The sequence below is a fragment of the Lachancea lanzarotensis genome, scaffold LALA0S06 (assembly GCF_000938715.1).
Source record: "Lachancea lanzarotensis genome assembly LALA0, scaffold LALA0S06, whole genome shotgun sequence".
NCBI classification, from domain to species: domain Eukaryota; kingdom Fungi; phylum Ascomycota; class Saccharomycetes; order Saccharomycetales; family Saccharomycetaceae; genus Lachancea; species Lachancea lanzarotensis.
In genome coordinates, this window is record NW_019212884.1 from 225,322 (window position 1) to 242,149 (window position 16,828).

Here is a 16,828-nt window from a genome sequence, read left to right on the forward strand (position 1 = left end):
ATTGTATAAAAATAGTCAGCTGATTAAATATTGACAAGTCTTTTTTTTGTATTTTTTCTTTGGGGGAAGGGATGATTGAACACATTTATTTTTCTAAAAACTTTTATAGAATATCATTCATGATGTGAGAGGCTGCTTTGTACGTTTCGAGTAACTTGACACATTTCTGCCTGTCTTGAGCTAAGTTTTGATCCTCCATTAGTAAATCCTCGAACAAAGACTCTTTGTAAAGCTTCGTGACGAGGCGATTTTGAATGATTTCCTTGGAGAAATTGACTAGCAAACACATGACGGCTTTTGGGATTTGATCTTGGATCATTTCCCTTACAATTCCAAAATAAGATACGATTAGTCGGCTGATCAATTCACATTCCAGTTGTTCTCTCTCGCTCATTTGAGGCAACAAATTCTCAATGTTCTGACCCCCATCGGTTAAGTGAAGCTTGTCAAGCTCGGCGAGGTCAGTCACACGCTGCTTGTTAGAATTTAGGTTGTATTCTTCTGTAGACCCATTCAGTTGGTGGCTTCCCTGCTGATCTTTTCCGAAGAAGTAGTTCAAAAATGAATCCTTCGACTGCTTTGAGGAATCATTTTCATCGTCTGAAAAAGCTTCACTTGAGCGGTTTTTCTCGCTATCGCTTATGGATGTCAAGGTAGGAGAGCTATCTTCGTTATGTTTTTTGACGAGATCCTTTGCAATCGATTGCCTTGCATCCTCAAGATCAGGTTTTTTCGCAGATTGAACTTTTCCTCCTTTCCTACCATCGACAATGCCAGCCATCACTTCTGTCGCACTCAAAAAGTTGGGATGGTTAGTGTTGATATAAGCACGGTGGATTTCGATCAGGCTCTCGACATATGAGCGTGTTGGGCCTAGTCTCTCGCGTAAAAGCTCACTAACAACCTCAATCAGCTTGGCTTGAAGTTTAGGGTACCTAGCTAGTTCTGGCGTACCGCAATTGTGACATATTTTCATGAGCTCCTCATAAACCAGTTCGACACAACGCTCAGAAGGCTCCAAGAGAAGTTGAATCTGTGGTTTGACGAGCAAATCGAAAGCAAGCTCAGGAACGAACAATGAAGGACGTGGCCCTGTAGAGTTGCGAATGGCTGTTTGAATGTCTCGAGTTGATAAGTTTTCTGTTGGACTGATAGACTTCAATGAACTCCCAAAAATGTTGTTGTAAATGAAGTATATGCGTGCGCCTCCGCACAATTCTTTTGTTCCGATATCGGTTGAAGTTCCTTCAATGGAAGAAACAAAGCGAGCGGCAAACTTGTTCATCAGTTGTAAAACAAGTCCTGCACGATTCTCCTTTGTAATGGCTCCCGTTCCACCATATGTCTGTAATTCTTGTTCGGTCTGTCCGATCAGTGTGTTTAATCTGGCTTTTATATCAGGTAATTTATCGCGAATGTGGTTCAAGAGGATATGATTCAGCAATTTGGCCAGATAACGAGTGCCACATCTAGTGCTAATCGTCCTGTAAACGGGGTGCCTAACAAAAAACGCCTCTTCATTATCGAGCGCCTCTTCCACGGATATGTTTGATTGTATGTCCTGCTGTGACCTGTTCACTACACCCACAAATCCTAGTTTTAGTGGATAGAGTTTACCAGAAAGGATGTCTAGTGCATTCGTTCCGCCGTCCATAAGGTCCATTTTGGTTATGACACCTATCGTTCTCCGCCCATGGGGATCCACTTCCCTTGCAAGCTTCAGCGACTCAGAGTTTACTAAGTCAACATTTGCAGGTGACACGGCTAAAATAATGCAATTGGGCTTGGCAACATATTCCAAAATCAAGTTTTTGATCTGCCTTTCAATATCAGCCGGCTGTTCACCAATGGGGACTTTTGTGATGCCCGGCAAATCCACCAAGGTCAGGTTCAGTACACGGGGAGAGTACACCTTGAGATTTATGGGGATACGACTGATGCCTTTGTTTTTGCCGGCAATTCTTGCTGTTTCGTTTTGAATCTCATTTCTGATCTCGGCAAAATCGTAAAAACGACGACCTGGAAGATGTAGAAACTCACCCCATTCACTTCGGTCAACAGACTCGAAGCCCTGGTTCTTACGCAAGTGATCCTCTAACGTCAGTTCGCTGGTATTGTCGTTTGCCTGCGTCACAGAGCTCTCAAACTCGCCGTGGTGCTCTTTAATGAGTGGTGAATTTGGTGCAACATTGTTCAATTGCAAAACTAATGGTCGTCTTGTGACGATCCCGGTTCCCCTGGGCAAGAAGTCTTTGCCTACCAGCGTTTCTAGAATAGAAGACTTTCCAGATGATTGAGATCCAATAACGGCCAATACCGGTAAATCGAGGGTATCAATGCCAGCATCATACATAACATCCTGCAGCTTATTGGCCGTAGGGATGAGATCTTCTAAACTAGCCATTCTTGCAATTGACCGTTGACGTGAAGGCTCTTGATATTCTCTCTGTGTCGAGCCAGTGATATTCTTCTATAGACATAAATCTAGAAATTATAGCAGATCAGAAAAGTTGCATACTGTCAACCTTTAATTGCGGTTACGGACCAATCATGAAGGATTCGTATGAAAGTATGTAATGGAGTTCTCTAGCCTTGCAGTTTTGTCAATGTCTCACTTCTTAAGCTTCTTACGAACGAGCTGAACGTTCAAGGTGTGAGGCTGGAATTCAGAAGTCCGGGCAAAATCGTTTTTACCTTGTGAGTCTTGATGCCTTAGCGAAGTTTTATTCGGCACTTTCGTTCCCTTAATTCTGACCATAGAGCTGTCTAACCTGAGGTGCAAGAAGTCCGTTACGTTGGTGTATGCATCAGATGGTCCCTCTTCATTGTTATATTCTTCTCCTGTAATGTAAGATTTTACCATGTTGAAGATTTTCCGACTATCTGTTCGAATGATTTCGCCATTAGCCACTGATTGACAGAGTGAAGGTCTTATATTACCGCTCACACCTATGACCGAAACTGTATCTCCAAGTCTAAACTCTTGCTGTATTTGTAATTCAACCCAAAATTGTGAAAGAGAAACTTTTCTAGCCCTGCCCTCATCCACCAGTTGTTCAAGAAAACGTCCTTTCGGATCATCTGGAAACAGCGGGATTGTGTAAATTGCAAGATCGTTCGGTCTGCCATCAAAAATGTCACCAACACGCCAATCTGCTCCCTTCAGACTGCTTATGTGTTTGCGCGTAATCAAAGTTTCTTCACCAGGGATTTGAAGACGAGCGCGAGTGTTACGAGTAAAGACGTTGACGAGAATATCATCGATAACAGAAAGCCACCATTTAAGCAGCTTGTTGCCAGGAAGGATGTGTTTCGTTGTGTTCTGAGATGACTCTGCGAAGAGATATTGAGGTTCCGATCTTGTGAACAAACTGATCTTACAGGTCCATTGTGATGAGGGGCTAACAATTCTGCAGTATGGATCATCAGGTGAGCGTGCTAGACACTCGTCGTTTTTTTCATGGCGCTTTTTTAGAATGCGGAGTGCTCTTCTCGTAGTTGTTCGTTGCGTAATCGCATTTATGTCCACTTTTCGCCTTTCTGGGATTTGTATGACGCGTTCTAGATAGATTTCAGGGCTGATAGACGAGACGTATTCGATGAGGGCTCTAGTTACATCCTTTATCGACACCGCATGGTCACAATACCCATTAGTATCGGCTTTTGAGACGAACACTAGTTTCTCGCAGGATGCGAGGTTCAGTGTGATGTACACATAAATTTCTAGCGCGTAAAATATTTTGCGCGAACTGGCTAGAGCAAAGAAGTGCTGCGCCTTAACGACGTGCTGATCGGTACGCACTGGGGCCTTTTGAAGTACCAATGGATGAGTTTCTTTTGACGGACTCAGGAGGTGTAATAACTCAAATTCTGCCGAGTTTGGTAAAACAGATCGTAGCCGCTCTTCTAATGTCGGCATTGTGCGTGAACTCTAGATTTGACCCTGTCATATAAGCTGTCAATTGAGACCTTGTACGGATTCTTCAAAGATCTTTTAACTGAACGAACAGTCTCATTGCCGGAGCCCACGAAATTACGTTATATTTTTATACGTGTAGCGCTATATAATCTACAGGTTTTCATACTGATCAGGATAGAAGATGAGACGTTCTGCTCCTTCCTTCGTTAACACTACCATCCTGATCACACCACCGGATGAGCCATCCCATTTGATGGCTTGCGAAAGGGAGTTTTTCATGAAATCTATCGTTTCTTCTTTCGACATGTCATCTTTGTAGTTCTTGTCGCAGTAACCGTAGATGAAAGTCGAACCGGAGCCAGCAATGGCATATTTTTGCTTGTGTATAGAGCCGCCCAATGGTATGCTGTAAACTTCCCCTTTGTTCTTCTCGTCGTAGCCAGCCACAATTATTCCAGCAGTGAGATTGTCCTTATTGTCGTAACAGAGGGACTTGAAAATCGAAGCAGCGGTTTTCGTTGAAGGTTCTCCAAATTGAGTGGTGTACAGATCAAGATAGTATTTAACGATGTCTGCAACGGCTTGCGTGTCTGCTGCTGACCCAGATCTGCAACACCACACTTTGTCGTGTACTCTCGTAAGCTTGTCAGTGACCCTGTTGGCAATGTAAGAGCCCGTAGTCGTTCGTGAATCCGCACCCAAAATTACACCATCCTTGAAGGTGACAGCCATACTGTTCAAATGCTGTTAGTAGCTTCCTTTAGTACGATTTTCCGTATATATTCAGAACATACATCGAAGTCCCCAGGCTAACCTCGCCCTTCTTTAAATGGTTGATATCTACTTGAATTCCGTTCATAGGTGGCTAGATCGTATGGGTCCTGACTTGGATTGAGTATGGTTTGTAGTGGTACTGAAGCCTAAGGTTTATTTTGCCACCTTTTCCATCTATTCCAGATGATCTCGTGACCTAAATAATTACGCCATTATCGACTTAGCGACTTGAAGCATGTGATCTACAAGATATTCATACTACCTTATACTGGGCGAGCGATCCAAATCGAGATGGTCTTGCGGTAAAAGAGAACGATCTACAATTGGGGCGTAAGTATAAGGTGATGATGGACCTGGGCTCAGTCTTGCTTCAGGAATGCTTTTGAAGCTTATGGCAGGCTTTCTAGAGGCCAACTTTCTATTAATTTTCTCTAGGTCCATCTTCGGCGGCGGTGAGATACTTCCCTGCTCCAAAGCGTAGGCATTGGCCTCCAGCCTTCTCTTGGTAACTGTATCTAGCCTTTCGGAAAATCTTATGGGACTAGGAATAGCTTTCCGTGCTTTACGATAGTGATTCCTCATGGCCTCCATCCTGTTTTGTTTCATTTGCTCTGAACCTGGAATCGTGATGCGGCCGCTATTTCGAATTCTCGTTGGTGTAATGAGACCCTGCATATCCCCATTCGGCTCAAATTCCCCGACGCCCGCGCCAGAATGTTGAGGATGCGCGTCTGCCTTTTCCTTCCACAGTAAAAGAATCGCCCTGAGACCGGCCCGATTCCACCTGTTTTTGAATATATCGACTGTTTCGCTATTACGAGAGCACTTTAATTGCTTCATCGTCCAAACATTCATGCAGTTCACCAAGCTTGAAAGTTCTCGATGAGCATGCAGCCGGGCCAGGTCCCGTTGCATTGCAGCGACCTGCTTATGTTTGAGTTTCAATTTTTCCAAGGCGCTTACTAGACAAGACTGGTCATTCAATCCCACCGCGACTCTCCACCACTCCTCGTGCAACTGTCTTTTTTTGAATGCTTCCGAAAGAGCTCTCGAAGTCACGGTATTATTACGCAGCACATCGGCCAACTTAGTGTATTTCAATGAAATTAGCTGGAATCGAGTCGACCAAAGTGCCATGTATGCTTTAATCTTAGCTCCCTCTTTCAGGGACAAATATTGATCTAACACGATTTCTTGTTTCAAACGGACTTGAATACGCATGCTTGATAGCCAGAGGGACAAGAACTTTCGCTTCCCTTCTTTGTCCTTTTGGATCGTATAAGATTCGCCCACTGCGTTGAGCTGGTCACGGTGAGTCAGTATTCCCTTCAGTTTGATGATAGCTCTCACCTTCTTGAAAAAATCGGCTCTCCTGCCCAATTCATTAGCTGTACGTACCGCGCTAGACCACATGTCGAATTTCTCCCTGACTATCTGGGATTCTCGGCACCTTATGGTGATGGAGGAAAGGTCGACCAAAGACCAATACCTGCTCTTCAAATTGCGGTCCCAGAACTTCTTCAGTAGTCTATGGTGGCATTCTACCAAGACCAGCTCGAGTTGATTAGCCTTGTGCCATCGAAGGAAAACGTTACGCACAAGCAGTTTGTTTTGCCGACGTTTCAAGCGCCCGGAAAACGCCCTCAGTTGCAGAAGGCGAAAAGTTCTTTTTAAAATGGCTCTTTCGTTGTAGGATAGTGCTCGGCTTGCTTGATGTGACCAGTCTTTCCAAATAGAGAAGTGTTTAGCTATTAGAAAGGCATTATGTTTGGAACGACTTGCGTGAAGAAGCTGTCTTTCCTTGTACCTCCTATACCACAAATTTCGAAATACGTGCCCCATAAAAATATGATTAAGGCAAGCAATCGCATAGGTTTCGCGGTCCTTCCAGTCTATGAAATCTTTGACAACTTTCAGGGCCATTTTTTCCCGAAATAAAATCTCTAACTGTCCCATCTGTTCCATTTTTAACCTACCCTTGAAAAGGCGCGATTTCCATTTGTTCATGAAAGGGCTCAAAGTCTGATGCCGAGCAAAAAGCACTACCTTATAATCCATGGATCTGATGCTCTCGTATCTATTTGTTAGCCGCTGGAAGAATGCCATCTTGACATCTCGAGCTACACGCCTTTCAATCGGCTTTTGCCTTTTTCGCAGCCTAATGGACAAAAAAGAGCGGCGTAAACATTTTCGGTCATATTCTAGATCTGCAGCTTTGATGCTATCTGTGTTGATCCTCAGTTCTTCCTTGAGCATCGTGAGATACTTTTGCAAGAAGAAAACGTCTGCTAGGTCCTGTTTCACTTTTTGAGCGTCAGTGCGCTTCACCCACATGTCAAAAGCGTTAGCCTGACGCTTGAAATTTATGAGGTTATTGGCCTCCATTTGCAGCTCCTTACACTTTAAGCTTGTTTTCCGCCTCCAAGAAGCCAGAAATTTCCTTCGAAGATAGCTGTCCCAGGCTAAACTGAGCTGCATTAAGCTCATGTCTACTCTTGTGAGAAGATTCCATTTGGTGAAAGTGGATTGGAGAATGGCTCGGCGCTTTCCTTGCTCAAATTGCGCCAAGATCATGAGGGGATTGCTCGGATGGGACAGAAACATTTCTAGTAGGTCGAAGAGACGCGAAGTGAGCACCAAACCTTTGTCAAGTTCATTCTGCAATTCGAGCACGTATTGGTCGTCCATTGGATTTTTGTCCTCTTCGATTAGCAAATGGATGTACCTCTTCAAAATGACCAAAAAGTCGAGGGAAAAATCGTTTCGTAGTAGCAGGACTTGAGTTCTATTAAAGAGCCTTCGGAAATAGGAGTTATTGTGTTGAAGCGAAATTGTTGTCTGTTGGTGATCCTCTTTCGCATCCTGCAAGATATGCATCGGGCTCAAAATCGGGCTGTCATGGCTTCGAAAGTGGTACAAAGGTTCATGAAGTTCCTCGCTGATGTTTGGAGTCCGTTTCTGCCAATTCTCTGTTAGCATTGCATGCTTTAGCAGATCGCTTATGTCTTTCTGGACTAGTGAGCTTGTCGAATGCCCCAAGTTGTCATTTATGAGCGCCAACGTGCATTGATCATCAACTAGTCGATAAGCGTTTTGCTGGTCTATTCGACTACCTGAGGAATCCATTCCAGATGATGGGGAGCCCATAGACATTTCCTACTCGTTAAAGCACAACTTTGAGTTCGTTGAAGTTGATATTAGATATTTCCTCTCTAAAAACAATAATATTACCAGATTGATTGCCTACGTGTTAGACGGAAGAGGCTCAAGTTTTATTCTAAGTACGTTAGTTAGAAACCATGCTTGCAGGCACCAGGCTGTTTGCTTTGATTCTGGCATTTCTGCACTATGTTATTGGTCAGGCAAACGTAAACACTTTGCCCGCTTGTTGGGAGAATGTGGATTACGTTAGGACAGTGGATGTTAGCAGAACCTATTTGCAAGAAACAGTACAGTTACACATCAAGAACGTTGACGAAAAACCGAATGATCAGTATTACTTTGCTCTTCCGGAAGAGAATTTTGAGACTGTTGCGTTGTTCTCTGCAAAGTTGAAAAAAGCAGATGTGTTTCTGCATAGCGCCATACTATCTGATCAAACGTTTTTCGTGAATGGAAAGCCCATCAAGGCCGGCATCGTGAAATTGCCCTCACCAATTGAGCCTGGCAAGGATACCTTCATAGTGATTGATTTAGTTTACAAGAGTAGTGCTCAGCCATTTCCGGGGCATTTAAAACTTGGTGAAACCCAACGCCTACTTTTAAGCACCGCCAAGTATCCCACCTCAGCCTATCCAATCGAAAGCTATACTCTCAAGTTCATAGGAAGCTCTTCCTTTGAAGAAGTTAAAAAGGTTGGTGGTGATGAGGCAAGTTGTAGCAACGTAAATGACGAATTTATTTGCGGCACGTACAGCTCCTTGGAAGTTCACAGAGAAGAGGACTCGATCAGCGTTTTGTTTGATCACAATTTACCACTTCCCAGGGTATCAACACTTAACCGTGATATCTGGGCGTCTCATTGGGCCTCTACACTCCAGTTTGAAGAATACTACGAACTGATCAATGACGCTGCACCACTCAAGGAAGGATTTTCCAGAGCCGATTACATGAAAGGTCAGCATGCTTTCAAACCAAGTGGGCACTTGACTGCGCTTGAGATGGCTTTGCCTCCTCAATCCGAGGACCACTACTTTACAGACTTGGTCGGCGCTGTGTCTACTTTCAAGTTCCTTCAAGGTCATTTATTTCTCAAGCCAAGATATCCTATTTTTGGGGATTGGAAGTACAATTTTACGATAGGTTGGACAAATGCTCTTTCGCAGTTTTTGCGCGTCGAAAGTGGACTGGACGATACCTTCCTACTTTCCGTGCCCGCTCTGAATGGACCAGACAACACATTTTACGACAGCGTAAATCTTTCAATTTATTTGCCCGAAGGCGCAGAAGTCGTGGATGTCTGGTGTCCCCTACCCACAGATTCAACAAAGATCACCACAAAGCACTCGTTCTTCGATTTGGGTCAAGGACATACTAAAGTTGCGATTGAGTTGAAGAATTTGGTTGATACCGTCTCTGATAGCGAGGTATTCGTCAGGTACAAATTTTCCAACAGTTCGCTGTATAAAAAACCCTTTTCCATCGCGACAGCCATCTTTGTTGCCTCAATGGCGTACTTTTTCTTGAAGCACACCACTTTTTTGATAGAGCAATGAACATAAATACCAATCGAAGCGTAAGCGAATGATTAGTCTAAAAACCTATCTAGAGAACCGCGTCTCCGGCCCTTTATTTGATTGATCGCGCTAGTGGTCACAATCCTCTCCATATACACTTCTCTACAACTTCACAAGAGCTGTTATTAGTGCCTTTCAGCAAGCCAATTTGTTGAAACTCTGATACTGACTGAATAAACCAAACTAAAATCATCTTCTCAACAATTTCATCTCCACTTTGTTTCTCTACTAAAGTTGTGACTTGGGACCGCTCTTCCTTGTTCAGTGTAGAGTTTGTAGAATCAGTTGTGCTTTTCACATAGTTCAGTAGAACTGTCTTAGAAACTGTTTCTTTGAAAGCACAATAAAAGTCGTACAAGTTTATGAGCGAGCTTGCTTCCCTGTACAAACTGAATAGTTTGCAGAGAGGAAGGTCTATTGACATTTCAAAGTCATCAACGAAGGGATTCGCCCCGTACTGACGCTTTTTTGCGATTGGCGGCAGAATCCTATCAGAGTTGATAAGGTTGTCCTCGAGGTTAGAGCGCATAAAAGGAAAAAGTGACTGTGAAAATAGCTCTTTACTATTGTCAAGCGTAAAGAACTCTTGGAAAATTATATCGACCGGCTCAAACTTCAAAATGTCATCAAACTCTTTGCTCTCTGGCCATTTCGCCAGAAACTCGGGGAGTTTGGCAGTCAACATATGGTAGTATAGATCAATCAGGTTGTAGTTGAAAACCCCTAATTGATTCTCAAGCACATCGACCACAAGCTTCAAGTGGCCATTAATTGGATTTTCCCTGATCAGGAATTCAGCAAAGAACTCTTTCAAACTCGACTTTCGATTTTCCAATAGTGATATAATTTCGTCCGAGGGTGCATGGTCTCGAACCATACCGTCGACGAAGTTCATAAATGTTGGACACTTCATAAGTGAAGGTAGGTAATTGTCATCGAAATACGTGACGTTAGTGGGATCAATAAAGACTGAAAAAGGATTTTGGAAAAAGTACGACATCAAGGAGTAATCTAAGATTTTCGTGAGTAGCTGGAGGTTATGCGTGGCATTATTTGCCATCTTTTCAAGAATGAAGCCGACAAAGTCAGATGACAGATTCAACTTTCCATCGACGGTATTCAAGAAACTCTGAAATGTTTGATTGGCATATTTGAAACCCTTATTATGACTGAGGTCAATAACAGTGAAGTTTTTCTTTAACATTCGGACTGTGGACTGCTTAAGGTTTTTTTGAATGTTGGACAGGTTTGTATTGATATTCAGCACTAAGCAAATGTCGACAGAGTCGTGCTCGAGAGATGATTTTAGAAGATTTATGAAATCGTCTAGCACCTGAGAATTGAAAGAGTCGACGTCTTTGAAATTGAATATTAGTTTGAGGTTTTTTTTAAACACCTTCTTGAAATTCTGCACCAAAGACAGGTCGTAAGAGACCTCCACGTTCGCACCGTCAAGCTCATTATCGATGACACTAATGCCTTCGGTAGTTTCGCTTTTAGTATGGACAACGGCTTTTCCTACTTGTGAAGCCTCCGCTGCGCTCAACAGTCTGAACATGGACCGCCTTAGCATCATTCGTACGTTGGGCGATTCTTTGGGTGTGAGGTCTATTATAACATTCAACGTATGAGCATCCTCGTCCATCAATTCTATGTTAGTCGTGCTGTCAGAGCCCATGAGAAAAAGGCAATTGAAAGAAGGCGATGATCTGGTCTTGGACCCTTTGTCTAATACATGCGAAATTTCACGGCGCATGTCATGCTCGATTCTTTGTACTATCTCGTCAACTTGTGCGTGAAATTGAAAATGAAGCTGGCGGTATAGAAGCCATCTTTTATTCACCATATCAATTGCCTCTTCCCCAGACAGAAGTTTTACAAAAGGATCTATACCTCTGCTGCATGAGATTTTTCTTTTCTTCACCCGAGGACGCACAGTACTATAGGGTTTTTGTGCTTCGGCAAATTCGTTCAAGTTCATTTTGGGAAACGTCGACTGGTACCCACCGTACGGTAAGTCGCTACGTGCATTCGACGGGATCTAAAGTTCCAACCAAAACTTCAACTGTTCCGGTACTGATCAATTTAGCTACTTGATCTGCACTATATAGATCACGTGCTTGTAGAATTGCCGTTATCTCAACGTTTGTGAGGACTGGTAGCTCTGAAGGTCCGCGAAATGGAATTCCTAAGCCATTTCCATATTCTAATATTAGGTTCTAGATCTCTTTTACCCTTTTATTGGACAAGAAGTCCTTTTTTAATACATATCCTTTAGCCTTGGAAGAGTGATGTCCAATATGAACTTGACGCTCTCGAGCCGGCGAAAATACCTCTTCGTACTACAAAATGACTCTGTTTCCATTCCTCAGTTCGTCTTCAAATTCTAGATAACCAGTCCTTGCTTTTTCACCCATGTTTATGTGTTGGCCTGTAGGATTGTTCACATATGACACTTCCCAATCTCAATGTCTCCTTCCTAAACAAATATATGAAAACAACGTATTGCTTAAAGACAGAAGTAAATCTGTAAAGAGGTTCCTTTATGCTTAAATAGAGTATGTAATGTAAAAGGGGTTCAAGCGGTACCCGTGTCCCATGTTCGCCATGAAAGTGGGATGTTCTAAAAGAAGGTCGTTGACAGAATTAGAATAATCATGCTTAAAAACGCCGAAGTATAGCCAATGTCCATAGAATCCGGGAGGAGAGGGTGAAAATGCAGCACCTAGTTGCCCCTTCTGCAAAGCGAAAAACATTTCGTGAAAGTAGATTACCATACGTTTTCAGACTCGCCTTTCATTCTTGGTACTCTCACAGGCTCCCAATCCTTTTCTCCAAGTCCCTGTAGTCTGTAATATTCTTCCTTTAGATCGAATTGCCGTTTATTGGCTTTCATCTTGACTAAATCGTCCTCGCTTACCTCTTGAATCTTGCGATCTTTTTGCTCATATCGTATTGCGGTGAAACCAGAAAGCCAGTATGAGCCAAGGACGATGACAGAGCAAAACGGCAAGCCAAAGTACAGGAAGGGATTTTTTCGCAGCCTAGCTTGATACCTTCCTGCGAGAGAAGCTTCATATGCTATCTGCTCCCTTCTTGATCTGAATCTTCTACCTGTAAATGACATTTCACAACGTAGCGACCAGAAGTGACGTTCACTTGGAAGCCGTTGACATACGGAACCATTGATGCTTTCCACTGCAATAACTTTTTGACATAGATCAAAATTGTAGTACGAAATGATGGCTGCTAGCATACTCGCAACGGCCATCAAAAGACTTTCAAGTCGTCATGAGAAGCTGCTCCTAGAAGACATATGTGAACAACTACAGGGTAACTATGGGAAGTATTTTAAGAGGTGAGCCTCGCATGGCGCCAACAACGCCGATTAAACTACTATGTAAACAGATGACTACACGCGAGACTCCTTGAGTGACAATTCTCGCCCGTCACCTCAAAACAATTGAAGCTCTTAACTGGTATCTTTTCGATGAATGCGAAGGCTTATACATGTGTTTGAACGCTTCTGGTTCTCCCATTATAGTCCCATTTGCCTGATACGCGGATCAACTGGCACGTGACAAATATGTGTCACTGACATAGCTTGAAATGACAAGATCATTACTATCATCGATTATGCTAATGCTGTGAAACGTCCAGCTGGCTTCAAAAGCTGTGAAAGTCGCTGAAAATTATGCTCTTATCTCAGAAAAAGCTTCAGGTTCATGTTATGAAAATATGAGGCTGGCAAAGGGGTTTGCTTGGCTTAAGAGTGTAAGTTTTGTGAAACAGCAATATTCGACACCAAGTCAATTGTTTTGGGCATCAGTTGACTTCATAGACATATCATCATTTTCTGGCTTCTCCTCTCTAGTATTTTTACTTCTGGGCCACAGGCTTGGTAGCTTTATAAATTGAAAGCGCGGCTCCACACACCTCTCTACGAACCATTTTTTTATCTGATATTCGATGAGACTTCCTATCTTTGGAATATTTTGCAGCTTCGACCTCGCACCAATTAGAGACTCAATATCAAATTCTAGCCGGTATTCTGGAGAAAAGGAAAACATCAAAAAGTAGCCGCTACCATTGTCGGTTTCATAAGATGCACCGTCTTCCGCCGTGGACGTGAACTCTTCTGCGCTAGTCAAGGACACCGTCAAACAAGCTTGGAAACGGACAACTGAGACAGTCAACTGAACAGGCAAAGCAGCTGCAAAAGTCTTGGGATAATTGATCAAGAGCTTCGTTTCTATGCCTAAAGCCAGACGATCGCTCAAGTCAATATCTATCTTGGCCTCCAGTCGTTGCTTGTTTGAGTTTGGTGAGTACTGTATGCGACAATTGGAGAAAATGGGAAAATCCTCTCCTATGTCAAGCTCTGTAATTTTAATAGTGTCCAGATACTGCGGCAGTTCTTCTGATCTTCGTGACACGAAGTCATTTAGTGAGTGAACAATGTTGTCTTTCTGCAGAGCCTCCTCTCTGAACTGTTGAATTGTTTGAGCAATGAGCACATTGAACCAATCTAGTGTCTCGGGCGAGTGCGTGTCTACGTTATAGTAAGTTTTCTCCAAGATGGTGTCGATTTGTGAAAACTTGGGACTGTCGATATCCTCTGAGCCCTCAACTCCTTCGTTTCTATGTCGGCGGATAATGGAAGATAGAAAATGGGAGGTCGACACCGGGGATAAGTGTGGTTTTCCAAAATCCAAATCAGAGCTGCTTGGCTTGCCACTTTTCGGTCCATCTGATTTTAATGGCCCTTCGCTGAAAACAAAGAACTTGATGAAGAAAATGAGCACCAATATGACGCTTACCTGTCCTAAAATGAGGCCCTGCGCGAACGACCATGAGGAGAAAGAACTCTGTCTTGGGTCAATATAACTAGTCTTTAGAGATAGATGGAGTCCATCTGGTATTGAGTATTGCTGCGAGTCATTGACAGCATTCATCAGAGATTTGGAGGCATTATCCAAAATCTCCTGTTCCCGCTTCTGAAGGTTATCCAGAAATAGGCGCTGCAAGTGCAAAGGCAGGGTGTTGCTCAAGTATTCATCTAATGAAACCAATGACTCGTTTGACCCGCCTATTGAATTTGAGGACAAATTGATATCATTCTGTTGAGCTATATTCAAAGACGCGATGGGCAGGTCGTCGATCATCGCTCGTTAAAAGTAATGGAAAACCTCGATCTCGCACACGTACATTTGTCCGTCAGTGAGGTTTTATTGAATTGTGAATATTGATTTTGGGCCTCCATTCGAAACTCGTGAGCGTCGATTTAACAGGTGAATTTGGTGGACTGCAGGAAGAAATACAAAGTTCGAACGGTTGATGGCTTTTTTTTTTGAAAACTGACGGAACAGTGTTCGATTGAGCGTCTTCAACTGAGGTAAATTCTTCTCAGGGCTTAGGGGCAGTTCACAATTAACTGTATCATCCTTGCGGTACTTAACTTCCATCATAAATTCCGGATATGTCGTCTCCTCAAAACAGTACTCCCGACCAAGCACTGGATATGCTTAGCCAGGTGAAGGATGACAAGACAGCTCTCGTCACTTTGTACAGAACTCTTGCGAATAGCGATGAGAAGACCTTTACAGAAGGTATAGCGGATAGGCCAAACTTCTGGAACAACATTTTTTCTTTAGCGCGAGATTTGATGGACGATGAGGAAGTAGTTGTGGCAGTGCATTTCTTCCTTGACAGAGGTTCAAAGGCGTTAGCGGATAGAAATGATATGGTCCCTCACATCAAGAACTTCTGCACTGCTGCCCACAAAAATACTATTTTGGATACAGTGGTCAGCCAGCTTTTATGGCTGCAGTGCGACGTTGAGCTTGAAGGCAGTGTCGTTAAGGCTGTCAGCCGTTATTTACACTGCTTAGAGATATTGAACAATGAAGACACAAGAACAGCTGCTGGTATGTTATTCGACGCCTTTCTTACCCTCAAGTCAGGAGGATTTCTCACAACTTTAACAACGGTACTAGAAAACGCGCCACAGTACGAGGAAGATGTCGAAGCCATCGCCCAAAGCTGTGTGAAGGTGCTTGCTAGACTACACTGGTCGCTACACTCTCAAAACGTCGATACACTTTCCGCCCAATGGCTAAACAGTATGATGGATTTGCTGGATAAGCACTTCAAGGTAAAAGAGTTGGCAAAGGCTAACGAAGGTTCAAGAGCAGACGGTGGTAAGCAAATGTCTGATCTTTCCTTAGTGAATGCGATTGACCTTATTACTTTCTGTAAGGACAGTAACCTTTCGTTCCGTAAAAAATATTCAGAACGCCTGCTTTTCGAGGATGATGCATTCCCCATAGTGAAAGGCCTTCCTTGGCTGTCTGATCAATTAGCGCAGTGTTTCCATCAATTCTTTGCTGAGGACAAGTCCAGTGTTTTCATTATGCAATGCTTTTTGAACAAAGACATCTTGATCTATAGCCTTGTGGACAAGCTCATGGAACTTTGGATTGAGTCGAACGCTCAAGACTTTGCTGATTTTGGGTCTGTGCTAGAAACATTTGAAATCGCGTTCTTCCAACACGATAACTTTCTTGGCGCAACGGAGCCTGACGTTGGTACCTGTCTAGTAAACATACGCTCCTTGACGTACGCAGATTTGAGAAGCACGCAGTTGAAGCAATTGAGAAATATACATTACAAGAAGTGGGAAACCCAGGTCTCACATTTCGACTCTATGCTGTCAAACCAGGTACTAGAATTTGTACGCCATCAACGTCTCTTGCAGCTACAGAAGGGCGCTTGGGTTTACAGCGACAATCCTTTAGATCGTAGCGTGAAACAGCCACGGGTTTATTTCATCATTTTGTCAGATAACCAAATGAATCTCTTAGCCAAGGAGTACAGACTGAGGACTGAAAGCAACCCAACTGTGAACGGTAATGAAATCGTGAGTGCGCCAGATTCTTCGGCATCGAAGTCAAAGACCTTAATTATTCCTTTGAGACGCGTTCACAGGTTCCAACACTGGAGAATTCAATCTGAAAGTAAAGTTCCAGAAAACTCGAAACTTATCAACATTTTGAACAAAGCTGTTTACACCGAAATCCATCTGATGGACAAAGAGGCGAACGTCCTATTAAAGTTCTTTGTAGACACTAAGGAAGCGTCTTACATTTGGCTAGATGGATTACAATTACTAGTTGCGGCTGCTCAAGGCAAAACGCCGACTCTTTCGGACGAACTCAAGTCACAAGTGGCAAGCCTAATCGATTTGAGGAAAAACGTCCAGATCATTGGACTTGATGACAAAACAGACTTGACTGACAACATTGAAGGCTCGTCAGCTGAAGATCAGTATTACGATCTAGATATTTTACAAAGTGTAACTGCGAATTTTCACTACGATTGATACATCGCACAGTATTAA

The 16,828-nt window shown here is 43.2% G+C and overlaps 9 protein-coding genes across 9 annotated transcripts, besides 1 other annotated feature; 2 read left to right on the forward strand and 7 right to left on the reverse strand.

Moving 5' to 3' along the window:
- Positions 1-24: part of a sequence feature (centromere) that runs on past the window's edge.
- A 79-nt stretch (positions 25-103) lies between these two features.
- DNM1 (LALA0S06e02542g1_1) lies at positions 104-2,404 on the reverse strand (the record flags this gene model as incomplete). Its single annotated transcript, XM_022771786.1, has 1 exon — positions 104-2,404. One exon carries the CDS (start codon positions 2,402-2,404, stop codon positions 104-106), a length of 2,301 nt encoding a protein of 766 aa, XP_022628955.1.
- A 207-nt stretch (positions 2,405-2,611) lies between these two features.
- Positions 2,612-3,919, reverse strand: RTT109 (LALA0S06e02564g1_1; the record flags this gene model as incomplete). Its single annotated transcript, XM_022771787.1, has 1 exon — positions 2,612-3,919. One exon carries the CDS (start codon positions 3,917-3,919, stop codon positions 2,612-2,614), a length of 1,308 nt encoding a protein of 435 aa, XP_022628956.1.
- A 150-nt stretch (positions 3,920-4,069) lies between these two features.
- On the reverse strand, positions 4,070-4,778 carry PRE3 (LALA0S06e02586g1_1; the record flags this gene model as incomplete). Its single annotated transcript, XM_022771789.1, has 2 exons — positions 4,070-4,652; positions 4,714-4,778. 2 exons carry the CDS (start codon positions 4,776-4,778, stop codon positions 4,070-4,072), a joined length of 648 nt encoding a protein of 215 aa, XP_022628957.1.
- Positions 4,779-4,951: 173 nt separating this feature from the next.
- Positions 4,952-7,846, reverse strand: SFI1 (LALA0S06e02608g1_1; the record flags this gene model as incomplete). Its single annotated transcript, XM_022771790.1, has 1 exon — positions 4,952-7,846. One exon carries the CDS (start codon positions 7,844-7,846, stop codon positions 4,952-4,954), a length of 2,895 nt encoding a protein of 964 aa, XP_022628958.1.
- Positions 7,847-7,992: 146 nt separating this feature from the next.
- Positions 7,993-9,408, forward strand: OST1 (LALA0S06e02630g1_1; the record flags this gene model as incomplete). The annotated part of the gene is made up of 1 exon (XM_022771791.1): positions 7,993-9,408. One exon carries the CDS (start codon positions 7,993-7,995, stop codon positions 9,406-9,408), a length of 1,416 nt encoding a protein of 471 aa, XP_022628959.1.
- A 97-nt stretch (positions 9,409-9,505) lies between these two features.
- On the reverse strand, positions 9,506-11,410 carry ORC3 (LALA0S06e02652g1_1; the record flags this gene model as incomplete). The annotated part of the gene is made up of 1 exon (XM_022771792.1): positions 9,506-11,410. One exon carries the CDS (start codon positions 11,408-11,410, stop codon positions 9,506-9,508), a length of 1,905 nt encoding a protein of 634 aa, XP_022628960.1.
- A 789-nt stretch (positions 11,411-12,199) lies between these two features.
- COX16 (LALA0S06e02674g1_1) lies at positions 12,200-12,556 on the reverse strand (the record flags this gene model as incomplete). Its single annotated transcript, XM_022771793.1, has 1 exon — positions 12,200-12,556. The coding sequence occupies one exon, from the start codon at positions 12,554-12,556 to the stop codon at positions 12,200-12,202; it is 357 nt and encodes a 118-aa protein (XP_022628961.1).
- Positions 12,557-13,238: 682 nt separating this feature from the next.
- Positions 13,239-14,594, reverse strand: MMM1 (LALA0S06e02696g1_1; the record flags this gene model as incomplete). Its single annotated transcript, XM_022771794.1, has 1 exon — positions 13,239-14,594. One exon carries the CDS (start codon positions 14,592-14,594, stop codon positions 13,239-13,241), a length of 1,356 nt encoding a protein of 451 aa, XP_022628962.1.
- A 314-nt stretch (positions 14,595-14,908) lies between these two features.
- LMO1 (LALA0S06e02718g1_1) lies at positions 14,909-16,810 on the forward strand (the record flags this gene model as incomplete). The annotated part of the gene is made up of 1 exon (XM_022771795.1): positions 14,909-16,810. The coding sequence occupies one exon, from the start codon at positions 14,909-14,911 to the stop codon at positions 16,808-16,810; it is 1,902 nt and encodes a 633-aa protein (XP_022628963.1).
- Positions 16,811-16,828: the final 18 nt, after the last annotated feature.